The 26,435-nt window shown below is 47.1% G+C and overlaps 1 protein-coding gene across 2 annotated transcripts in view; it reads right to left on the bottom strand.

Moving 5' to 3' along the window:
• TTLL12 (tubulin tyrosine ligase like 12) overlaps positions 1 to 26,435 on the bottom strand; it is a 66,793-nt gene that overhangs the window by 34,441 nt on the left and 5,917 nt on the right. For both annotated transcript variants that reach the window (XM_073316866.1, XM_073316858.1), the window contains exon 2: positions 14,661 to 14,836. In XM_073316866.1, the coding sequence (XP_073172967.1) occupies positions 14,661 to 14,836 (176 nt within the window). The remainder of the gene's footprint in view (positions 1 to 14,660; positions 14,837 to 26,435) is intronic.

The raw sequence follows: 26,435 nt of genomic DNA, 5'->3' as shown, positions 1-26,435 counted from the left end.
CAGCAGATCGAATGTTCTCTGCAGTTTTTGGTTTCCTGCTCTCAAACCGAGTCACACAAAGCACCCGCTCCACCATGTTGTGACTGTACGTAACAAACAGTTACTCCCAAATATGCAACCTTTCTGTAATCATCCACAGATCGAGGGTAACCTCCTCCACTCACTGTGCCAAGCATGTTTTTCAGCTCCAGCTTCAGATTTGTTTTCTTTTTTCTTATGCCACAAGTGCAGCATGCAGGGCTAACATTATGGTATGTGCACATGCATCCATCTGACCATATCTGGCACCCACGTTAATCAAACACTGAGAATATGCAAGGAAGCCCTTGCCACGGACTACCTCGAAAGGTCTTACATCTGTTGCTACACACTTCAATAATTCCTGAGTCACACTTGTCTTCATGTGATAATGACACATTGCTTGGTAAATATCTTCAGCAAACTGGATCCTGATGCTGGTCTACATTTATGTTGAATGGTCTACATTATTTATGTTTAAATAATAAATAATGTAGACCAGAATCAGGTTATGTTTAAATAATTTTGAAGTACTGGTTTTATGGCTACTAAAAAGTACAAATTATTTTGCGTGACACATGCAACACATACAGACATAGTATCTCCCTTTTCATTAAAATGGCATCTGAATGCATGCCAAATTGATGATTTGCCTCTCATTTCCCTTCCAACTCTATGCACCAGCACTTAATTTATTTCTTTCCAATTTCTTTCTCCATTGACCACTGGCTTTTCAAATACAGAATGTGGAAACTTTTCTGATGGCAACTGGCAAGGAAGTGCAGAGGGGTGATGCAACAGTGACAATTTCAATTTGAGCTGACGAACCGACAACATGATTAAAAAAAAAAAAAAAGATAAAAGAAAAGTGAACTTTCACCAGTATTAGCTGAATCTGAATAAATGGGGTACATAGGGTGCAAATTGCATGTTACAAGCCATAGAGTGCATGGTACAGAGTGCAGCATACAATTATGTGAATTGCATAAGATACAGAATACTGTGGAGGTAAGGTAGTATATATAGTACAGTAACTCCTCGCATAACGTTGTAGTTATGTTCCTGAAAAATGCAACTTTAAGTGAAACGAAGTTAAGCGAATCCAATTTCCCCATAAGAATTAATGTAAATAGGGAGGGTTAGGTTCCAGGGAAATTTTTTTCACCAGACAAAAGACTATATTTTATTACACACACACAGAGTATAAGTTTTAAACAAACAATTTAATACTGGTACACAGCGATGATGATTGTGAAGCTTGATTGAGGTGGTGAAGTCAGAGGATGGGATACATCGTAGGGGACGCCTTATTGCTAAATGATGAACTAGCAATTGGCTGAACCCCCAAGGGTTAACCCATTGTTGTTAATGTAGCCTCACACTCTACAAGGCAGCAGGAATGGAGGGAGGGGAGACAGCATGGCAGACAGAGACACACCCCCTGTGTGTGTGTGAGAAAGAGAGAGAGAGAGAGATGTGCATTGCTCCTTTAAGTACGTTGACGCCACTCTTAAGTACATTACCTTTTTAAGTTAATTAGCAAGCTGAAACGGTAGCTGCTGACAGGAAGCTCCCTCCGTCCGAGCCCTGTCTTGTGTCCCCCCGCTCGATGGAAGATGGGGTAAGCGGGGTGCAGGAGCAGGGAGACACCCTGACATTAGCCCCCCCCACTCACAGCAAGCAAGAGGCTCCCGGGAGCAACTCCAAGGCAGAAGGCAGGAGCAGCACATGGCAGTGGGGGGAGGGACAGCTGAACTGCCGGCAATTGGTAGCCTGCTGGGCGGCTGCCGCACAGGGAACTTAGGGGAGCGGGGAACTACTAGGGGGGCTGCTGGTCCACCCTGGTTCCAAGCCCTCACCAACTAGCTGCAATGGGCTGCTCTTTCTGCAAGCAGTGGACAAAGCAGGCGGCTGCCAAACGACGTTATAAGGGAGCATTGCGCAACTTTAAATGAGCATGTTCCCTCATTGATCAGTGTCAAATATAAAGGGCAGGGTAACCACCTTTCTGTATACAGTGCTATAAAATCCCTCCTGGCTAGAGGCAAAACCCTTTCACCTGTAAAGGGTTAAGAAGCTAAGATAACCTCGCTGGCACCTGACCCAAATGACCAATAAGAGGACAAGATACTTGCAAATCTGGAGGGGGGGAACAAAGGGTCTGTGTCCCTGTGATGCTTTTGCCAGGAACAGATCAGGAATGCAGCCTCACAACTCCTGTTAAGTTAGTAAGTAATCTAGCTAGAAATGCGATTGATTTCCTTTTGTTTAATGGCTGGTAAAATAAGCTGTGCTGGTTGGAATGTATATTCCTGTTTTTGTAACTTAAGGTTTTGCCTAGAGGGATTCTCTCTGTTTTGAATCTGATTACGCTGTAAGGTATTTACCATCCTGATTTTACAGAAGTGATTCTTTTACCTTTTCTTTAATTAAAATTCTTCTTTTAAAAGAACCTGATTGATTTTTCATTGTTCTTAAGATCTAAGGGCTTGGGTCTCTGTTCACCTGTACCAATTGGTGAGGATTATCATCAAGCCTTCCCTAGGAAAGGGGGCATAGGGCTTGGGGGGATATTTTGTGGGAAGAAGTCTCCAAGTGGGCTCTTTCTCTATGCTTTGTTTAAAACGCTTGGTGGTAGCAGCATACGGTTCAAGGACAAGGCAAAGTTCGTACCCTGGGGAAGGTTTTAACCTAAGCTGGTAAGAATAAGCCTAGGGGGTCTTTCATTCAGGTCCCCACATCTGTACCCGAAAGTTCAGAGTGGGAAAGGAACCTTGACAATCAGCAATGTAACAATGACACAACGTTAACTGGGACGACTTTAAGTGAGGAGTTACTGTACAAAGGTGCCTCATGCAGTCATATAAGCTTTCTGTGCCTCTTGCTACTTATTCTGCTGTGCACCCCGTAAGCATCATTAAAGGAGCCTATCCTGTCAACTCAAGAGTCAGCTCTTGCTCAAATTAGGCCTTCACCGATGCATAGGACAATTTGCATAAGCGTGAGGACTAAAAACTTAGCCCTGAATCTCTCTTGTACTACGGAGATCTCTCATCAGTGGACTTCGTTTCCCTTAGGCAGAAGTGATGGAGTAGATGCTGCATTAAATGGTTTCAGAGTAGCAGTCGTGTTAGTCTGTATCTGCAAAAAGAAAAAAAGGAGTACTTGTGGAACCTTAGAGACTAACAAATTTGAGCACAAGCTTTTGTGATCTACAGCTCACTTCATTGGATGCATGCAGTGGAAAATACAATGGGTAGATTTTATATACACAGAGAACATGAAACAATGGGTGTTACCATACACACTGTAATGAGAGTGATCAGGTAATGTGAGCTATTACCAGCAGGAGAGAAAAAACCTTTTGCAGTGATAATCAAGATGGGCCATTTCCAGCAGTTGACAAGAACATGTGAGGAACAGTGGGGTGGGTGTGTGTGCGAATAAACATGGGGAAGTAATTTTACTTTGTGTAATGACCCATCCACTCCCAGTCTTTATTCAAGCTTAAGTTAATTGTTGCAAGAATAGGTACCTGGGTTAGTGGTTCTGTTGTGTGGTGTGTGGTTGCTGGTGAGAATTTGCTTCAGGTTGGGGAGCAGCTGTCTGTAAGCAAGGACTGGCCTGTCTCCCAAGATCTGTGAGAGTAATGGGTCATCCTTCAGGATAGGTTGTAGATCCTGGATGATGCGTTGGAGAGGTTTTAGTTGGGGGCTGAAGGTGATGGCTAGTGGTGTTCTGTTGTTTTCTTTGTTGGGTCTGTCCTGTAGCAGGTAACTTCTGGGTACTCCTCTGGCTCTGTCAATCTGTTTCTTCACTTCAGCAGGTGGGTATTGTAGTTGTAAGAACGCTTGATAGAGATCTTGTAGGTGTTTGTCTCTGTCTGAAGGGTTGGAGCAAATGTGGTTGTATTGTAGAGCTTGGCTGTAGACAATGGATTGTGTGGTGTGGTCTGGATGAAAGCTGGGAGGTATGTAGGTAGGCATAGTGGTCAGAAGGTTTCCGGTATAGGGTGGTGTTTATATGACCATTGCTTATTAGCACTGTAGTGTCCAGGAAGTGGATCTCTTGTGTGGATTGGTCCAGGCTGAGGTTGATGGTGGGATGGAAGTTGTTGAAATGAGGGTGGAATTCCTCAAGGGCTTCTTTTCCATGGGTCCAGATGACGAAGATGTCATCAATGTAGCGCAAGTAGAGTAGGGGCATTAGGGGATGAGAGCTGAGGAAGCATTGTTCTAAGTCCGCCATAAAATTGTTGGCATACTGTGGGGCCATGCGGGTACCCATAGCAGTGCCGCTGATTTGAAGGTATACATTGTCCCCAAATGTGAAATAGTTATGGGTGAGGATGAAGTCACAAAGGTCAGCCATGAGGTTTGCTGTGACATTATTGGGGATACTGTTCCTGATGGCTTGTAGTCCATCTTTATGTGGAATGTTGGTATAGAGGGCTTCTACATCCATAGTGGCTAGGATGGTGTTTTCAGGAAGATCACCGATGGATTGTAGTTTCCTCAGGAAGTCAGTGGTGTCTCGAAGACAGCTAGGAGTGCTGGTAGCGTAGGGCCTGAGGAGGGAGTCTACATAGCCAGACAATCCTGCTGTCAGTATGCCAATACCTGAGATGATGGGGCATCCAGGATTTCCAGATTTACGGATCTTGGTTAGCAGGCAGAATAGCCCTGCTTGGGTTCTAGGGGTGTGTCTGTGCAGATTTGTTCTTGTACTTTTTCAGGGAGTTGCTTGAGCAGATGGTGTAGTTTCTTTTGGTAACCCTCAGTGCGATCAGAGAGTAATGGCTTGTAGAACGTGGTGTTGGAGAGCTGCCTAGCAGGCTCTTGTTCATATTCCGACCTATTCATGATGACGACAGCACCTCCTTTGTCAGCCTTTTTGATTATGTCGTCAGAGTTGTTTCTGAGGCTGCGGGTGACATTGTGTTCTGCACGGCTGAGGTTATGGGGCAAGTGATGCTGCTTTTCCACAATTTCAGCCCGTACATGTCGGCAGAAGCACTCTATGTAGAAGTCCAGTCTGTTGTTTTGACCTTCAGGAGGAGTCCACCCAGAATCCTTCTTTTTGTAGTGTTGGTAGGAAGGTCTCTGTGGATTAGTATGTTGTTCAGAGGTGTGTTGGAAATATTCTTTGAGTCGGAGATGTTGAAAATAGGATTCTAGGTCACCCCAGAACTGTATCATGTTTGTGGGGGTGGAAGGGCAGAAGGTGAGGCCCTGAGATAGCCCAGCAGAAGCGTCTGTCCTAAAAGTATAGCAGGATAGATTAACAATATTGCTGGGTGGGTTAAGGGAACCACTGTTGTGGCCCCTTGTGGCATGTTGTAGTTTAGTGTCCTTTTTCTTTTGCAGGGAAGCAAAGCGTGTGTTGTAAATGGCTTGTCTAGTTTTTGTAAAGTCCAGCCACGAGAAAGTTTGTGCGGAGGGTTGGGTTTTTTTTGTTTTTTTTTTTTAAAGGAGAATATCCAGTTTTGAGAGCTCATTCTTAATTTTTCCCATTTGCTGTATAGGATGTTGATCAGGCGGTTCCGCAGTTTCTTTGAGTGCGTGTGGCACAATCTGTCAGCACAGTCTGTGTGGTTTGTAGATTGTAATGGATTTTTTACCTTCAGTCCTTTTGGTATGATGTCCACCTGTTTGCATTTGGAAAGGAAGATGATGTCTGTCTGTATCTGTGAGTTTTTTCCATTAAGTTCATGGATTTCCACTCCATAAGGCTAAATTCAGTGCCTTGCATAAGGACAGGTTTCAGAGTAGCAGCCATGAAAGTCTGTATCCGCAACAAGACAAGGAGTACTTGTGGCACCTTCGAGACTAACAAATTTATTTGAGCATAAGCTTCCATGAGCTACAGCTCACTTCACTGGATCCATGCAATGGAAAATCCAGTGGGGAGATTTTATATACACAGAGAACATGAAATAATGGGTGTTACCATACACACTGTAACGAGAGTGATCAGGTAAGGTGAGCTATTACCAGGAGGAGAGAAAAAAAACAAAAACAAAAAAAACTTTTGTCGTGATAATCAAGGTGGACCATTTCCAGCAATTGACAAGAACGTCTGAGGAACAGTAAGGGGAAAAATAAACATGGGGAAATAGTTTTACTTTGTGTAATGACACATCCACTCCCAGACTTTATTCAAGCTTAAGTTAATGGTGTCCAGTTTGCAAATTAATTCCAATTCAGCAGTCTCTCGTTGGAGTCTGTTTCTGAAGGTTTTTTTGTTGAAATTGCCACTTTTAGGTCTGTAATTGAGTGACCAGAGAGATTGAATGGTTTTTGAATGTTATAATTCTTGACGTCTGATTTGTGTCCATTTATTCTTTTACGTAGAGACTGTCCAGTTTGGGTTTCTAGGTTGTATGTTCCCAGTTGCAGAGCTTTGTTGAGATACAAACCTCTCATTACGCCACACTGGCTGTACTTCCACCTCTTCTGGAACTAGAGATCTAAAAAGGCAGGAAGCAGTTGTGTGAAGCACATATGCTCCCAGGTCTACAACTACTGCACTGCCTTTTCATAGCAAGCCCAAACCAAGCCAATCTCATTTTGGAGGCACTGCCCACTGCCAATCACCAAGACAAAAACAAGCCACACACTTCAATGACAAAGCTACAGGCTACTTCATTTAAATGAATGGGCAATTACATACACAAAGAAGCCAATATAGGCTTGCTAAAGCAGAAGCTTCCCCCCTCCAAAGCCCCCAAACAAGCAACAGGGCTTAAAGAAATAAACAGGCAACAGAATTAAATATATGCTTTGCTGGGGGGCTGCCTTGGCAAGTTTAGGCTGCTTCCCCACCTTAGAGATCCTACATTCCCTCTTCCCCTCCCTATCCAGGGAAAGGGGAGGTGATAGCTCAAGACAGGCAGCAAAAGCCCCCATGCTCCTATCTAGGCGTTTTAAGCAGCCAAGCAATTTAGGAAACCTCTCTAGACTTCATTGCCCTATCAGGTCCATTGGAGAGGAAGGCTGCTGCTTCTGCAGCGTAAGTCAGCATGGGGGAAATATAGCCTTTGAGATCCTATATTTAGAGACCTGCGCCATACAAAATTTGCATCCATATTCAATCCACGAGCTGCAAAAATGGCCCACAGATATCCACATTTGCAGCTATCCACAGATATAAAATGGATATCCGTGGATTTGCAGGGCTCTAATGATGAAACTGCTGTGAAGACAACTGTAACTGATCATGGACAACTGTCTGCTATTCATAACAGAACAGAGACTACCAACTAGCTATCCAGTAGTCTCTGCTCCCCAGTTCGTAAATTCTGATTTCTGATCATGCCCTCCTACATTCTAAAGAGAGACAACAGTGATCCTTGCAACCTGTAACACCCAGAGCTTTGGGACACAGTGCTACCTCGCTGCCTCAGCAAGAGTGAGCTGTGTGTCACCTCCCTCCCACACCAGTCTTCCTCACTAGAAAATTCCTCCAGACTCTACCAGTCTTAACCTTTCCTAGGTTCACAGTAACAGTCACTGAATTCCAGCCCCTGAGCTCCATAGAGATGTGTCTCTGCTATGCATAGCCCCATCACTGCACATTCCCAGAAGATATGAAGTTTGTTGCTCCTTTAAAGACTCAATATATTTCAGCTCATTAATTTAATTGGGGGTTGACAAACATTTATTTCAATCACAGTACTGAATTAGTGTATATTAAAAGTTAGACAAGCTTATTAAACAAGAAGTCATAGGTTTCAGTGATACCAAGTTGTAGGGAGCCGCGGTGGCTCCCCTCCGAACCAGAGGGGAAAGAGCCACCCTCTGAGCCTGAGTGGGCAGGGCCAGGCCAAGTTTCCGCCAATCCTCGGAAGGGGAAGGGTGGGACAGGAAGTACAAAGGGCGGGGCCCTCTGCCCAGTGAGGAGAGCACCAGGGAGGGAGACAGACACAGGCTGCTCCCTTGCGATCCTACTGCTGACCCAGGCGAAGCCCTAGGCAAGGAGGAGCCTGACCGGGGGGGGAAGGCGTGTGGCAACCAGGGCTGCCGGCCGCTGAATACCCAGAGGACCTGGAGGGGCTTGACTGCAGCCCGGGCCAGCGTGAGTCCAATACCGAGGGGGAGCGGGGGTGGCCCGCAGCGGAATACTCGGAGGAGCCGGAGCTGCCCGCAGTGGATTACCCGGAGAAGATGGAGGGACCGGAGCGACCTGCCTGAGAGATAACGGGTAGGAAGTAGCCCAGGGGCCCAACTACACTGGGGGGTGGGTGTGTTTGGTCAGCGGGTGCGGATTGCCCTGCTGACCCAGTGGTGGGACCTTCGCCTCCCACCACTGTCAGGGCCCTGGGCTGGAATGCAGTCGAGTTGGGTGGGCCTGCGTTCCCCTACCCGGCGCTCCCCTGCCTGAGGGATGCGCTACTGACTCCGGCCGGCACACCTTCCCGCTAATTCCCCAACGCCTGGGAGGTGGGGCCGAGGCCTGCCATGGAGACCACTGCTCTCCAGCGCCCCTAGGGGCTCGGAGGACCGACTGACGCCTGTCACAAGTGGTGGAGAATGCGGGCAGGCGATCCCAACCCCTGCTGAAAGGGGTGAGTCCGAGGGCGCCTCTGAAGCTCCCCTATTGGAAAGATGGAGATGGAAAGGCTTATCATCAAGTTCCTGACTGAGAGCCAGCAACAGCACCAACTCGTGCAACAGCTGGGCACCCACCAGCAGCAGTTGCTCCAAACCCTGGGGGCCCAGCACCAGGAACAATAAACCCAGTGCTTCCAGCAGCTTGCAACCCTGTGGTCGGGCCATGGTGGCGCTCAACCAGAGCGGGCAGCCACCCCGACCCCTCCCGTCCCACCGAGCCGTCTGGCCAAGATGGGGCCCGAGGATGACCCAGAAGCCTACCTAGTGATCTTCGAGCGGGTGGCCTCAGTGGCTGGTTGGGCGCCTGACCAATGGGCGACACTCCTCGCCCCATATCTGACAGGGCTAGCCCAGAAGGCTTATCGTGGGCTCCCAGATGATAAGGACCGCATTTATGCTTGTGTGAAAGCGGCTATCTTGGATGCCTTCGACATTACCCCGGAAACCTTTTGGCGACTGTTTCGGGAAAAGGTCTACCCACTGGGTGCCAGACCCCGGGCGGTGGCCCAGGAACTGAAGGACGCGGGTACCTGATGGCTCCAACCTGAGCGTCGAACCGCAGCTGAGGTGACAGAACAGGTCATCCTCGAGCAATTCGTGCACATCCTCCCACCCCAGGGGAGGGCTTGGGTGTTAAGGCACCGGCCACAAAGTATGAGCTCAGCTGTCGCGCGTATGGAGGACTTTCTCGAGGCTGAGGCCCCGATAGGACCAGCCACCCGCCCCGCAAACCCTGGACCCAATGCACAGAAACTTGAACGGAGGGGGCCCACCTCCCAAACCAATGCACCCCACCATACCCGACGACCAGAAGGCGGCAGGGCCGAGTTTTCCTGACGGCCCGAGTCAACACCACTCTCCGGCCCTGGACGCTTAACCCGACCACCAAGCCCCAGCCCACTCTGTGGCCCCACTGGTGCCCCCACGCGGCCGGCGTGCCCAGAAGTAGGAACTTGTTTCCGATGTGGCGAGTATGGGCATCTGCAACGGGGCTGTCCGGCAATGGACTGCAACTTTGGCCTGGTGTGCGCCGGGGAGCGAAGGGCCCGTCTGCCCTCTGTGGCCAAACTGACAGCTCCCATGGAAGTCGCCGGGGTCCCCGTGGTGGGTCTAGTCAATTCGGGCTGTGGGTAGACCCTTGTCCGCCAGGCGCTCTTCTCGGACCCCCAGCGGACCGTCGGGGAAGTACGGATTCAGTGCATCCACAGAGATGTAAAATCGTACCCCACGGTGCGGGTCCCCATTACGGTGCATGGAGTAACGCAGTTAATGAATGTGGCGGTGGCGTCATCTCTCGCCTATCCAGTGATCCTGGACCGGGACTGGCCAGACTTCGTCGAGATGCTCCAATCCCTACCCACCAAAGAGGCGTTCGAGGTAGCCCCGCCTGAGAAGAGGACAGGACCTGACTTGAGCTCCGACCCTGGAGCGGAACCAGGCCCCACCCCCGGGCAGGAGGGCCTGGAAATAGCGGGTCCCCCTCCTGACCTGGTAGACTTTAGCTGAGATCAAAGGGAGGATCCTACACTCCGGTTTGCCTACGAGCAGCTGGCCCGGGTGGATGGTGAGGTCGTGGAGGCGCAGCGCACCACCCAGTGGCCCAGGTTTGAACTCAACCACGATCGGCTCTACCGCCTTGACCGAGACCCCCAGACCCAAGAGGTCCGGACCCAACTCGTGGTCCCCCGCATCCATCGTCTGGGTGTCCTGAAGCTTGCACATGACATCCCGGATGCCGGCCATTTAGGGCAGGAAAAAACTGTGGCCAGGGTCCTGGTCAGGTTCTTCTGGCCCAGCGTCCGCCGTGAGGTGAAGGAGTATTGTGCGTCGTGCCCGGACTGCCAACATGCAGCCCCGGCCGGGGTACGGAAGGCCCCCCTGGTCCCGTTACCAGTCGTAGGTGTACCATTTGAGCGGACAGCAATGGACCTGGTCGGGCCTTTCCCAAAAAGCATGGCAGGCCATCAATACATCCTCGTCCTGATGGACTATGCCACCCGCTTCCCGGAGGCCATCCCCTTAAGAAGTATCACTGCCCGCACTATCGCTGCGGAGCTCATGAAGATCTTCGCAAGGGTGGGCCTCCCATGGGAGATACTCACTGATCAAGAGACCAACTTCACATCTAAGCTGTTCCGCCAGGTATGTGCCCTATTGGGGATTAAGAAACTGCAGACCTCGGTCTACCATCCCCAGACTGACGGATTGGTTGGAGCGGTTCAACCGGACCCTGAAGGGGATGTTGCGGTGTTTTCCCCACCCAGGATCTCTGCCAGTGGGACCAGCTGCTCCCTCCTTTACTACTGGCTATTTGAGAAGTCCCACAGGCATCCACGAAGTTCTCCCCATTCGAGCTCCTCTATGGGCGGCGACCCCGCGGGGTGTTGGACCTCTTGAGGGAGACTTGGGAACACAACCCATCCGCAACACAGGGTCTCTCGCAATATGTCTTACAACTGCAGGGGCAGCTGGCGCGGGCGGGCGAGCTTGCGAGGGAGAACTTAAACACCGCCCAAAGAGCCCAGGAGCAACACTACAATCGGAGCGCCCAGGCTCGATCATTCGGACCAGGGGACCGAGTACTCCTCCTGCTCCCCTCGGAGGAATCAAAGCTTTTTGCCCGCTGGCAGGGTCTGTATGAGGTCCTCCGCCAGGTAGGGCCGGTAACTTATGAGATTCGGCAACCTGGTCGCCGTAAGGAAAAGCAGATTTATCATGTGAACCTCTTAAAACCTTGGCAGGACTGGGAAGGGCTCATAGTGGCCCCATATCCCCCCGAACCGGAACTGGGGCCCCAACCACCTGAGGAGTCGGATAATGGTGAACCCCAGCTAGCAGACACACTCACCGTCGAGCAGCAAGAACAGGCACTCTGCTTAGTGAGGGTGTTCCCCAAGACGTTCACCACGAAACCCGGGCGGACTACGCTCACCTACCATGTGATCCAGACGGAACCCAGGGTGGTGGTCCGAGAGACAACCCGGCCATTGCTGAGGCAAATGTGGGAGGCTGTAGAGGAGGAAGTCCAGGCGATGTTGGAGCTGGGTGTTATTGAGCCCTCCCAGAGCCCCGTCATCCTCGTACCAAAGCCCCGTTGTCCTCGTACTGAAGCCCGATGGGAGCCGGCGGTTTTGCATTGCCTTCCAGAGGGTCAACGCCATCTCAAAATTTTACATTTATCTGATGCCCCGTGTCAACGAGCTCCTCGACCGGCTCGGGAAGGCCTGTTTATCACCACTTTAGACCTCACCAAAGGGTACTGGCAGATACCCTTGGACCTGGGGTCCAAGGAGAAGACCGCGTTTGCCACCCCTTCCGGGTTATACCATTTCACCCAGATGCCTTTCGGCCTACATAGGGCCCCGGCAACCTTCCAGCGTTTGATAGACCGGGTGTTCCAACCACACACGAAATATGCGGTGGCCTACCTGGACGATGTGGTCACCTATGGCAATAACTGGGAGGAGCATCTTAACCAACTAGCGGCAGTCCTCTGGGACCTCCGTGCAGCCGGGCTGACAGCCAACCCGAAAAAATGCCGAATCGGGCGGGAGGAAACCACTTACCTGGGGTACACCTTGGGCCGGGGACAGGTCCGCCCCCTCATCGGGAAGGTCCAAGCACTTCAGGAATGTCCGGTGCCGACCACGAAGAGGCAAGTACGTCAATTTTTGGGCTTAGCTGGTTATTACTGGCGGTTTGTGCCCCACTTCGCAAGCATTACAGCCCCGCTAACGGAGCTCTTGACCAAGGACAGTCCCCGCCGGGTGCATTGGTCCAACGAGTGCGAGACGGCCTTTCGAACCATCAAAGAATGGCTGTGTAGCGATCCAATACTCTTCAGCCCCGACTTTCATCGTGACTTTATTGTCCAGACAGATGCCTCAGGCGTTGGGCTTGGGGCGGTCCTCTCACAGGAGGTGGATGGGGAGGAACACCCGATTGTTTACCTCAGTCGGAAGCTGTTCCCCAGAGAACGGAACTACTCCATCGTGGAGAAAGAGGTCCTAGCCGTTAAGTGGGCAGTCGATGCTCTCCGCTACTACTTCCTTGGGGCCCCCTTTATACTGGTTATGGACCACGCACCCCTGAAATGGCTCAATAAGATGAAGGACAATAATGCCAGGCTGATGCGATGGTATCTCACTCTGCAGCCCTATGCCTTCACGATCCACCATCGGGCGGGACGAGACAACGCCAATGCGGATTTCCTATCCCACCTTGGAGAAGGTGGGGACGCCAGCTCCGAAGATCGGGAGCTGGATTTGAGGGGTGGGGTATGTAGGGAGCCAGGGTGGCTCCCCTCCGAATCAGAGGGTAAAGAGCCACCCTCTGAGCCTGAGTGGGCGGGGCCAGGCCAAGTTTCCGCCAATCCCTGGAAGGGGAAGGGTGGGACAGGAAGTAAAGGGCAGGGCCCTCTGCCCAGTGAGGAGAGCACCAGGGAGGGAGACAGACACAGGCTGCTCCCTCGCGATCCTGCTACTGAACCAGGCGAAGACCTGGGCAAGGAGGAGCCTGACCGGGGGGAAGGCCTGTGGCAACCAGGGCTGCCGGCCGCTGAATACCCAGAGGACCTGGAGGGGCCTGACTGCAGCCCGGGCCAGCGTGAGTCCAATACCGAGGGGGAGCGGGGGTGGCCCGCAGCGGAATACCCGAAGGAACCGGAGCTGCCCACAGTGGATTACCCGGAGGAGATGGAGGATCCGGAGCTTCCCGCCTGAGAGAGACCGGGTAGGAAGTAGCCCAGGGGCCCAACTACACTGGGGGGTGGGTGTGTTTGGTCAGCGGGTGCGGATTGCCCCACTGACCCAGCGGCGGGACCTTCGCCTCCCGCCACTGTCAGGGCCCTGGGCTAGAACGCAGTGGAGTTGGGTGGGCCTGCGTTCCCCTACCCCGGCGCTCCCCTGCCTGAGGGGTGCGCTACTGACTCTTGCTGGCGCTCCCCTGCCTGAGGGGCGTGCTACTGACTCTTGCATTCCCCTCAGGCAGGGGAGTGCCGGCTACTGACTCCGGCTGGCACACCTTCCCGCTAATTCCCCAACGCCCGGGAGGTGGGGCCGAGGCCTGCCACGGAGACCATTGCTCTCCATCGCCCCTAGGGGCTCGGAGGACCGACCGATGCCTGTCACACAAGTATAGGGAGTTAAGACAGAAAGGGTTACAAACAAGTAAAAATGCTTTTTCCAATAGCTAAGACCTACATTAATAAGTTAGTCTTTATTCGAGGTAGTTGCTTGAAAAGGAAGACTGAAGAAACAGCTGACTAGCTCTTAGCCAGGATCCTCACACAGTCCAAGATGCTGGCTTTCCTGGTCTCCTCGGGTGAAGGATAACTTAAGGATTTGTTCCCCTCTGCGTATAGTCCAGTAAACCTTTGAAATGCATCCCAAGATGAAGTTGCTTGTCCCTGCTGGGTGTGGGCACCATGCGGTCTGGTGAGACTTCATGCTGTCTCCCCCACCCCCCACCGATGATTTTTACAATGCAATGGTTTCTTTCTGCAATCTTTGATACAGATGAATAGCACACCAAATTTGGCCACACCCTGGCATGAGAGGTTAGGATTTCTCCAAAAAAAAAAAAAAAAAAAAAAAAAGGAAGAGGTTATTTATCAACTCCTCCTGACATTCCTGGTTTAAACATCTTTTGGTCACAGACTTTAAAGTGTAATATCCGTGACTATATGTAATTCCACATATAGCGTTCTCACATACATTTCACAGTGATGTTACTGACCCGTGGGTTATTAAAGGATACCTCACAAGGCTTATATTGTCCAGATATCATTCAAGTAGTGTGTAAGGTATGAATACAGGGGTGTCTAGGATCACACAATCAAATACCATTTGTGAGGCTCATTTTACAAGATGCAGACAGTTCATCTTTCTGAGCATTAAATTCTTCAGTAAAGAATAATTATGGGAAGGCAGTTAAACCAACAAGTTTCAGAACAAGTGACACTTAATCACTTCAGGAGTGAAGGTTATTCAAATAAGGAGATTTGGAATAAATCCGAAGACTAGAACCTACCTATTGGGATTTGCTGCTTGTAGCCCATTCTCATTTGTTACGATAACTTTGTAACAGAGTTCGTTTCCAGGATTTGGTTTCTTTTTCAATTCACCTTCAATTTCTTCATTATCATCTTCTTCCTCCTCCACCTCCTCTACTTGCATTATTCCAAAAAACTCACCAGCATCAAACACCTGAGAATGAAAGCACCATATAACTAGAAGCATTCAGTTGAAGTGGTAGCACTACAATCTATCCTGAAGTTACCTGACATACACAGTCCAACGTTTAGAGGTTCTGGCTAGTCAAGTTTGGCCTGTGATTCAATAAACATTTTGCGTTTGGAAAAGAAGAGGTGGAAAGTCTATTGCACAACTTATTCTTTCCCATTTTGGGGGGGGGGGGGAAGGGGTTATTAAAAAGATCCCTTCGTTTACATTGGCCTGGTCTACACTACAAAGTTAGGTCAACGTAAGCAGCTTTGCGTCAACATAACCGTGCGTGCCTCCCACCGATGTAACTGCCCCATTACAGTAACACCATCTCTCCAACCAGCATTGAGCCATGGTCGATGTGCTTGTGCTGCACTGACCTCAGGATAGACACTTCATTACTTATGTCAACCCTAACAGCCCTCTAGCAGCTGTCCCACAATGCCAGGAGCTGAGTGTTCCAGTTACGGTTGTGAACTCCACTGCCCAAGGGTCATGGAAATCAGAAGACTGCACTCCCCTTTAAAGACCCTTGCCTTTTCCTTGATTGTCCAGCTTGACTACCACAACTAGCAGATCTCCACTGTTGTGTGCAACTGCCCAACTGACTGTGCCAGCTCCATGTTCCCAATGCACTCCAGCGTGGAGTAGACATTGGATCTCCTGGGTCTGTGAGGAGAAGAGGCTGTGCAAACAGCTACTGACCAGCCATAGAAACATGGACATCTATGAGCAGATTGCACAGGGGAATGCAGGAGAAAGGGGTATGACAGGCACGAGCAGCAGTGCCACATGAAAGCAAAGGAATTGCACCAGGTGTATCAGAAGGTCAGGAAGGCCAACAGTCAATCTGATGCTAAGCTGCAGACCAGCTGCTTTTACAAAGAGCTGTATGCCGTATTTTGTGGAGACCCCACTACCATCCCACAGACCACTCCAGGAAGCCCAGGTCACAGGCCCCTGGTATGAACAATGAGCACAAGGAGGAGGATGCGGGACATGCAACTAGGTGGTCCAGCTAGGTCATGAACCAGGATCTGTTTGAGACTCCACTCACTGCAGTCTAGTCAAGCATCAGCGAGCCCACTCCAGAGGAAGGAACCTCGGATAAGTGTGTAAATTTATTTCCCATTAAAGTGATGGCAATCCCAACTTAATAGGACATAGCTATCTACTTGCATTAATTTTCTCGTACCAGAAGAGGAAGTGATACAACAAAAAGAGATAGCACAGTTATCTGCTTTTCATTCTCTGTGGAGATAGGCAGGAGGGTGGGGGGACACCACGGGGAGCAGTTTGTTTATATCCCTTGAATCCTCCTGAGATATCTTGATGCAATTTTCATGGATGCACACTGCAAACTTCCCCCAAAGGTTTCTAGGGAGGGCTGCCTTATTTCTTCCTCCACAGCAGGACACTTTCTGTATACGATAACTTCAGTCAGCGATAACTTCAGCAGGCACCATTGCAGTAAGAAGGCTAGCAGCACATGGGCCCAGGTGACTTTGGGACATCATCAACAGCTGTGCTCTCTTGTGCCTTTGTTTCCCTCTAGAGAGGGACATCAGCTAAAATCACCCCCACTGTGGAAAAGGGTGCCAATATTCAGTGCTATTGCCCTAGACTTATAGTTTCATGCAACCAAGAAATTCCCTCATTTCCCTCACCCTTGGTGGGCTGTACTCACCATGGCTGGAGCTGTGAGTGGTGCCATACACAAGCACTCCAAAGCAGACATGTCAATGAGCATGTCTTGTTTAAAACTTTGTGGGAGCTAAGGAAGGGAGTTCTGAATCTTAAGTTTTGCTTTCCATAGCATTCCACGACAATGTTTTATCTGCAGCTGCTGCCATTGCGGACTTGAGGGTCTTTCCCTTCACACCCATGGAATGCCTGAGCCAGATAAGGAGGAGAATGAAGAGGCTTCAGGATGACATGTTCAATGAGATACTGCAAGACAGTGCTGCATCAGACTGTTAGCAGAGGACCTGGAGGATGAACCTAACCTCCAGATAGCTGGAAGAAAGGAGACAGGAGAAAGGCCTGGGGGTCCCAGCAGGAAAAGAGAGGGAGATGCACCAGGACACAAATGGGCTTCAGCAGCAGCAAACATGGATGCTGCGAACTCTTCTGGACCTACAGGTTCAACAATCATGAGCTTGCCTCCCTTTGCAGTAAATGGTGAACTCCATTATGGCACCTCCTTACACCTACCCTCAATATTCCACCTGGCATCAGGGGTCATATCCCTACCTCTACCACTCCCACACCAGCCCAGGGAGCATTAAGGACCATCACAGCTTCACATACAGCAACCATGACTCTCACAGGTCAGTGTATGTGTAGGTAAAATGGACATGAAAGTTCTTTCCCCTTGTTAAAGTCTGTTCCATTAAAAGCAAAAAAAAAAAAAAAAAACAAGTTGCACAGATTTTTCTTTGTACTGGTTTTATTGCTGTGATGGTCTATATCCATGTATTCAGCCCATGCATACTATTATGATAATCTTTGTACAAGTATGCCTTTGAGGTATCATTTGAAAACTCATAACTCACTGGTCAGTACTGTCCTGTTAACTTACAATGTTGCCCACACATTTTATCAGATTCCACTGTATTGTGTTGCTAAGACATATTCCACGTCTGGGGAGTGGCCACACCAATTCTTCAGAGACAAGACAAGCTGATGCCTCAGCCAGCCATAAGCAAGTCAAATGGACCAATACATGCTTAAGTGGGTATTCAATGGCAAGAAAAGGGACATAGATAAAAAAAAAATCTATTTATTAAAAAGAGCTTGGTGTTCTCGTCCACACAGACGTTTTATCTCTTGAACCTCAGCTGGAGATGCTTCTCGAACAAGGGACAAAACTGTAAGAAGGGAGGGCAGACGCCCCAAATCATTCCTTCCTTTCTCTCTACCTACAGCATCCATGAGACCTGAAGAACAAAAGGCAGCAGCATTGCACTGGGGGAGGGATCCTGACTGAAAGAAGTTCAACCAGTAGAGCTGCTGAAACACATGGAGAGAGAGAGACTTGGCTTTGAATTTATTCTAGTTTAAGTGAGGCATTAGTTGAGTTTTATTTTTCGTGTAACCAATTCTGACTTTTATGCCTCATTACTTATATTCATTTAAAAAAAAAAAATCTATCCTTTTGTACCTAATAAACTTGTTTGATCTAAACCAATGTGTTTGAATTGAAGTGTTTGGGAAACCCCATCTGGAATAACAGGATTTGTGCATCTCATTTTCTATTAATAAAATAATGGACTTTATATGAGCTAGTATTGTCCAGGATAGAGCTGGGCAGTACAAGACATACATTTCTGGGGAAAGTCTGGGACTGGGACTTTGCAGTGTAATTCAAGGGCAGCTGGCTACAGCACTCACACACTATAACTGAGAGTAACGTACATGCTGGAGGTTGTGTGTGCAGACCAGAAGTGGCAGCTCTCATAGCAAAGCAGTGTAAGACAGCTGAGGAGACATAGCTGTTCAACAGTCCAGACTGTACCCTGGGTATGTCAGTTACCGAATAAAATTATATTTTTTAAAATAAATACTTCTTTATTAGTTTACAATATATGCTGCGGAGTGCCTAGCAGTTCTGAAAGAACACTTGTTACAGTGTAACAACTCATACAATCAGGGACAGTAAAATAATCATAAGTGTACAACAAACACCGCAAAATAGGTGGATAGACAGTGTTATATTCTCAGATATACACCAAGCACCACACAACTCTTAACAGGCCCCCAAGCAGCCAGGCCAGGTTGAGCACAGTATGCCACAATGCATTACTGTGGTTCACTGTTAAAGTTCTCTTTCAATGCCTCCCTGGTCTACGTAGATCTGCGTCGAGCTTTTCTAATAGCCTTTGCGTCAACCTGTTCAAACTCAGCAGACACCTGCTCCACCACCACCCTCCACACCGGCAGCAATTTTTCCGCCTTTGCTTCACAGATATTATGCAGGACACAGCAGGGGACTACAACCATTGGAATGTTTTTCCCCCACTGAGATCTAATCTTGTGAGTAAATAAACGTCGGCATCCCATCGATCTACCAAAAGCGCATTCAACTGTCATTCTGCACCTGCTGAGCAGGTAGTTGAATCTTTCCTTGGCGCTGTCGAGGTGGCCAGTATATGGCTTCACGAGCCACGGGAAGGCTAGGTCTCCCAGGATCATTACTGGCATTTGATCACCACCAATGGTAATCTGCTGCTTGGGAAAGAAAGCCCCTGCTTGTAGCTTTCTGAACAGTCCTGTTTTCTTAAAGAGGCGAGCGTCACCCACCTTCTCTTACCAGCCCACATTGATGTCAGTGAAGTGTGCCCAGTAATCCATCAATGCCTCCATAACCACAGAAAAGTAGCCCCTTCTGTTGATGTACTTTGTAGCAAGGTCATCTGGGGCTAAAATAGAGATGTGTACCATCTATTGCCCCACCACAGTTCAGAACCCCACTTCTGCAAATCCATCCACTCGGGCCTGCATATTGCGAGAATCACATCTCTAGACAGCGGGAGACGATTAATAGCCCTGCACAATTCCATGACAACGCCCCCCCCCACAGTGAATTTTTCAACTTCAAAAGGATTTCCCACTGACTGGGAGCAATCTGGCATTGCAAGTTTCCACAGTGCTATCGCCATACTTCTCCACTGTGAGTGCGTCTCTCATTTTGATGTCCCTGCACCGGAAGGCCGGGGTGAGCTTGGCACACAGCTCCAGGAACGTGCGTTGCACATCTGAAAGTTCTGCAGCTACTGCTCGTCCTCCCAAGCCTGCAGCACGATGCGATCCCTCCAGTCAGTGCTCGTTTTTTGGGCCCAGAAGCAGCACCCCACCATCTGCAACTTCTCCATGAATACCACCAACCACCTTGAATTGGTTCTTACTGCGTTCCACACAGATTTGGTTCTTCTTGGCTCAGCAAACACAGTAGGATTGTGCATCCTGTGCTTGAAAAGCTTATGAGAAGAGTGCAAAGCCGTGCAGGCTTCGTGCCTCTGTCAGAGATGGTGGCCAACGAGGAGGGCTGCATACGTTCATCGGATTTTTTTTAAAGGTGCAAAAGTTATGGAATATAAATGACAGTATGGGATGGAGGCAGTTGCATGCTTAGAAGTTGACCCCTGGCTCCCAGTCATGGCTGCGCTACTCGTTTGTCCCACCATGCATTGCCAAAACTTCCCTAAAGACAGTGCATTGTACAAAGGCAGGTTGGACAGTGGGATATCTACCCATGGTGCACTGCACTGTGCAATGATGCAGGCACTCCTGAGGATTATGCACAACACCGACAAAAGGAGCCAAGTGCACGCACACTCAAGCACTACATAAAGCCAGAGCAGTTAAAGCCAAAGTAACTTGCGTTGACCAAAGTTTTTAGTGTGGACATGGCCAGAGACAGGAAGTTTTTGTTCCACAGTCATTAGTAGTTCTGTCCCTTTGTTTACTTATGTCACAAAAAGTCTTTTTAGAAGCTGAAAATACAGGACCAAATTCACTTGTGGTTTAACTTCACTAAACTCAGATTTAAATCTGGCAAGAACCTAGCCTTAAACTGTTTGGGTATAGGATACAAGACCAATCAATGCAATTTGTTCCCTAGCTCTTGATTGTGTTGATGCATATTAGGGATCCTGATTTAGTCCAAGAGGAAATCTGCCTTTACAATCAGCTCTCAAGTGGTAAGAAAGTTTTCAGGTTGGCTTCTTTTTACAAGTTATATTAAAGAAAAATGCATTTTACATTGTAGTTTAACGATGAAATGCACAAGTTTACTCACCCTTGGGCATTCAGAATGATTTCATGCAGTGCTGCTAGTTAATTTCTATGCACTTACCTCTATTTCTATCATCAGAGTTTCTCTGGGGTTTGTTTTCAGTCCTTCCTATCACAGCTGCAGGATCATGATCTAGAGTCTAGACTAATTACATAGGTTATGAGAAGTCTTTTCTGAGATCCTAGCTGATGTGAACTTGTACGTCTGTTGCACAACCATGAAATGTCTCAACTATATCTGCTTTTATAGTTTCCAAGTCTTTTTAAAAAGAAAAAACGTAAGAGATTTCAAATCGGACAGAAACTTAGTACAAAAGCTGCTACTTCTCTAAGCCACTTAGGTCCACAATGTGACCAGACAGGATCAGGCAGATCGTTAGTTCTCTCCACATTGTTTAAGAAGGCATTAGAATTACTTGCACAAAGCTAATCTGATTGAGAAAAAAAAAATGTGGAAAAATACTGAAGAATTATTGGTTTAACATGTCAAGTCTGGAAACAATACCAAGCCCCTAAAAGTCTCACTAATTCTAAGCACTAACAGCTTCCTACCTGAGTGAATTCACTTTAAGTAATCAGTTTTTCTCTGCACCTCACAAACCAGTGTTGCTTCAAGATAATTATTTTTATTAATCCTCCTAGCAGGAGAACTGTGGAAAATCAACTAAGCATCTGTGAAGCAAAACTAGTCAGGAACCATACTTCTACATTCTAGGGTAACCTGCTGTAGCATCAAGTTTACAGCAGAAGGAATAGTGGGTGGGCTGCTACGGAGGAAAGATGGGAAGATGGAAAAATATCTAAGGGTTTTATAGTATAGCCCGTCACTGGAGTATCTGAGCACCATCCATGCAAAAATCAATAGGAACAGCAAAGTCCCTAATGGATTTCATGGAGCCTCCGGCACTTCCGCTTTATGGGGTCAGAACTCTGCTTGGGGTAGGGTTGAGGGATAGGGTGTTAGTGATGTGTTGGCTAGAATTTACATACATACTGCTGGAATAAAGACTACTAGAGTTTTTAAAGCAATATTACTGAAGTTATATTTTAATTAGGAATATATTTGCTGTTACACATTCCAGTGGACACCAGGACCAGAGAGCTAGTAATTTCAGTTTCCCTTTAATGCAGATAATCACTGTTGGAGTTTGGATAGAGATGGAAAATACAGTTGTTTAGCAAAAGGTTGTAACCTTGTTTGACCAGTATTAATAAAATAACAGAAACCCCCAACATACCAACTTTGTGTGTGTATGTATAGGCCAATATTTTGTAGTTCACTGTGTTACTTGTCACTGAGAAGGGATTACATTTCACACTTAACTAAAGCTTTGTTCCTCCTGCTGCAGTTTTCCTTAGACCAGCATTTTCCTGATCTGCTCACTAGCTTACTCCCCAGCTCAATAAACTCACACACTAAACTCGTTGTGAATTAAGAATGAAACCAGCTAACACCCAAAACAACTTTCTTTACATATTTTTTAAAAATTACAAGATATTAAGATGCCTGGAAGTGAACAGTTAAGGGATCCATCCATTTCCCCGCCGCAGTATTATCCCTCATCACTTGCTATCACCAACCCACTCACAGTTAATTTTACATCTGCTTTTTGTTCTACGATTAATAGAAGCTGTTAATGTTCTACTTTGTTTCTTAAATATCAAAAAGGAAAATAACCCCATGGTACATTAAGCAATATAAACATTTAGGTTCTTACATAGTTGAGGCCCCATGTAACCCAGATTCTGTGGCAATGGATGTTGCCACGGAAGCCAACCCTTGCACACCTTTGGCCACTGAAGTCTGCCACAAAAAAATCTAAGCTTTTTGCATTGAAAAAAGAAAAAAAGTTCCTATCCCTCACGGACTTTAAGGCCAGCAGAGATCATCTTGATTACCTAGTCTGGCCGCCTGCACATCACAGGCCACAGAACTTGACCCACCTAATCCTGTAACAGATGCATAACCTCTGGCTGAGATATGGAAGTCCTCTAATCATGATTTAAAGTTAGAGAATCCACCACTTACTTCAGTTAAAACCAGCAAAGGACATGTGCCCCATGCTGCAGAGAACATAAGAATGGCGATACGAGTCAGACCAATGGTGCATCTAATTCAGTATGCTGTCTTCCAATAGTGGCCAATGCCAGGAAGGCAAAAAAAAATAAAAATATCCCAGGGTCTCTGCCAATATGAGCTGGGGGAAAATTCCTTCCCGATCCCAGATATGGTGATCAGTTGGACATTGAGGATGTCAGCAAATCCCACCACCCAAACACCTGGGAAAGAATTCACTGCAGTAACTCAGAGCCCTTCCATCTAGTGTCCCCTCTTTGGCCAACAGATATATTTGCTACTAGCAGTCGCAGATTGCCTACAATAGCATTTGGCCTATCACACCATCCTCCCCTCCATAAACTTATCAAGCTCAGCTCTCAAACCAGTTAGGTTTTTTTGCCTTGACTGTTCTCCTTGGAAGACTGTTCCAGAACTTCACTCATCAGGGTTGGCTTCCGTTGCAACATCCATTGCCACAGAATCTGGGTTACATGGGGCCTCAACTATGTAAGAACCTAAATGTTTATATTGCTTAATGTACCATGGGGTTATTTTCCTTTTTGATATTTAAGAAACAAAGTAGAACATTAACAGCTTCTATTAATCGTAGAACAAAAAGCAGATGTAAAATTAACTGTGAGTGGGTTGGTGATAGCAAGTGATGAGGGATAATACTGCGGCGGGGAAATGGATGGATCCCTTAACTGTTCACTTCCAGGCATCTTAATATCTTGTAATTTTTAAAAAATATGTAAAGAAAGTTGTTTTGGGTGTTAGCTGGTTTCATTTCAGTTAGAAACCATCATCTAATTTCAAGCCTAAACTTGTTGATGGCCAGTTTATTTCCAGGGTTCCCTCCCCGCTCTGAACTCTGGGGTACAGATGTGGGGACCTGCATGAAAGACCCTCTAAGCTTATATTCTACCAGCTGAGGTTAAAAACTTCCCCAAGGCACAAATTCCTTTCCTTGTTCTTGGATGGTACTGCTGCCACCACCAAGTGATTTACACAAAAATTCAGGAAAGGATTACTTGGAGTCCCTATTCCCCCAAAATATCCCCCCAAACCTCTTCACTCCCTTGTCTGGGGAAGCTTGAGAATAATATATGAACCAATTGTCTTTAAGTACAAACTAGACCCTTTATCTTTACGATGCTAAAATCAATCAGGTTCTTAAAGAAGAAATTTTTTTTTTAAATAATAAAAAGTAAAAGAATCACACCTATGAAATCAGGATGGAAGGTAACTTTACAGGGTAACAAAATTTTAAAACACAGAGGACTCCCCTCTAAACTCAGTTTTACAGTTACAAAACACAAAAATAAAACTACCTTTTACCATAGAAATAATTCACAAACAAAAAATAATCTAACACATTTCCTTGCCTTACTTACAATTTTTGTAATCTTAAATAAATCATTTCAGGTATGTTTTTTAAAAAAGAAATGTTGTTTCTGCCTGGTCTCTCTCTCTCTCTCTCTCCCTCCCCCCCCCATCCGGGGAGGGAACAAACAAACAAAAAAGCACAAACAAAACCTCCTCCTCCCACCCCCATTTAAAGTATCTTCTTTCCTTATTGGTCCCTCTGGTCAGGTGCCAACCAGGTTATTTAAGCTTCTTAACCCCTTACAGGTAAAGCGATTCAGTGCAGCTGCAAGGAGGGATTTTATGCTACCCTTATCTTTATGTTTATAACAGCCTCGACTACTCTCCTTGGAAGGCTGTTCCAGAACTTCACTCCTCGGATGGTTGGAAACCATCATCTAATTACAAGCCTAAACTTGCTGATGGCCAGTTTATATCTATTTGTTCTTGTGCCAGCACTGGCCCTCAACTCAAATAACTCCTCTCACTCCCAAGTATTTATCTCTCTTATGTGTTCATGCAAAATAATCGCCTCTCTCCTCAGTCTTTGTTTGGATAGGCTGAACAAGCCAAGCTTCTTAAGTCTCCTCTCATAAGGCAGGTTCTCAATTCCTCTGATCATCTTATTAGCCCTTCTCTGCACCTGTTCAGTCTGGATTCATCTTTCTTAAACATGGGAGACCAGAGCTGAACACAGTATTCCAGATGAGGTCTGACCAGTGCCTTATATAACAGAGCTAACACTTCTCCGTCTCTACTGGAAGTGCCTCGCCTGAAATATCCTAGGACTGTATTATGTTTTTTCCCCCAAGGCTGCATCACATTGGCAGCCCAGTCATGCTGTGATCAACCAATATGCCCAGGTCTCTCTCCTTCACTGTTGTTTCCAACTAAGAAGTCTGCAGTTTATAGCAAAAATCCTTGTTGTTAGTCCCCAAGTACATGACTTTGCACTATTAGATTTCATTCCGTTTCTATTACTCCAGTTTTCAAGGTCATCCAAATGCTTTTGTAGGATATTCCAGTCCTCCTCCATTTTCGTAATACCTTCCAACTTTATGTGCTCTGTAAATTTATTACCACAATCCCACTTTTTGCGTCGTCATTAATAAAGATGTTAAATAAGACTGGCCCCAAGATGGATCCTGGAGGAACTCCACTCGTAACTTCCCTCCAGCCTGACTGTTCACCTTTCAGCATGACCCGTTGAAGTCTCCATATTTGTGAAGATAGCCTTGAACATGGCTCTGAGATGTGTGAATTGCTCCCAAGTGAGGACAGCCAAACTCGACCTCGTTCATATTTTCAAGGTAATCTGCATTCATCACAATTGGGTTTTTAACCTCAGAAAACTAAAGGTGACACTTTTAAGCATTTAACTGAATATTACCTTGGCAGAAACATCTAGTTAACATACTTATCCCACAATTCCAGCCTACTTCCTCATGTAAGCATGCCCCCTAACTGTCCTTTATCCAGCTGCCAAAGCTTCCAGTACCCCTGACAATTTCCATAATGTAGCTGTGCTGTCAACCAACGCAGAAATCTTCAGCATACTGAAAGTGCAGGAGCACTGCACAATACATTCAATAATATCTCAGTGACGAAGCCTGTTAGTACTGGCTGTATTGTTCTTTTTCCTGCTTCATCATAGCCTCAATTTCCAGCTGAAATGAAACGACTGCAAAGATTCTGTTTGCCACAAATGAATGCCCCAAAATCTAGAGGCCTTATCACAGAACCGAAGTTCACCTTGCTATAGAACACACAGGACTTCTTCACAGGGTAGCGGGTGGATAGAACAGCGAAATGATTATAAATACAATTGGATTGCTCTGTTGGGGTTCATAGGCTTATGTAAGTCGTGCAAGTCTGTACTGAACTATACGGTGTAACAACTATATGTGTAACTTTTTTACAGTACAAAAATACTGTGCATTACAATATACTAGAAATGGGATTTTATGATGTCCTAGTAATTTGTTACAGATGTATATAAGATGCAAATTTTAGGAGGGGAAAGGATGAAGTATTATATGGCAGGAGGGAACTGGCAGTCTCCCACATGGGGATGGGAAAATGGTTTATTTCCAAGAGACACTCTTACCTTTTCAGGGAACAATGTTTTGAAGTGTAGAATTTTTGTAATTAAACGTGACATGATTTTTAGCTGCTGGCAGAGCCCACAGGAACACTTCTAAACTCTTTTTAAAGTTTTGTTTGTTTGGGAGATTTCAGGTTTTTTTTAAAAATGAGAAAACCAACAACTTAAGTCCAAACGACATATATGACTCACAGGAGAGGAAACCTACTCCAAAAACATCTTATGAAGACCATTAAAACAGAGCTCCTGCATGTTTC

Source organism: Lepidochelys kempii, chromosome 1 (assembly GCF_965140265.1).
Source record: "Lepidochelys kempii isolate rLepKem1 chromosome 1, rLepKem1.hap2, whole genome shotgun sequence".
NCBI lineage: Eukaryota > Metazoa > Chordata > Testudines > Cheloniidae > Lepidochelys > Lepidochelys kempii.
This window is presented reverse-complemented; position numbering and strand designations above follow the sequence as displayed.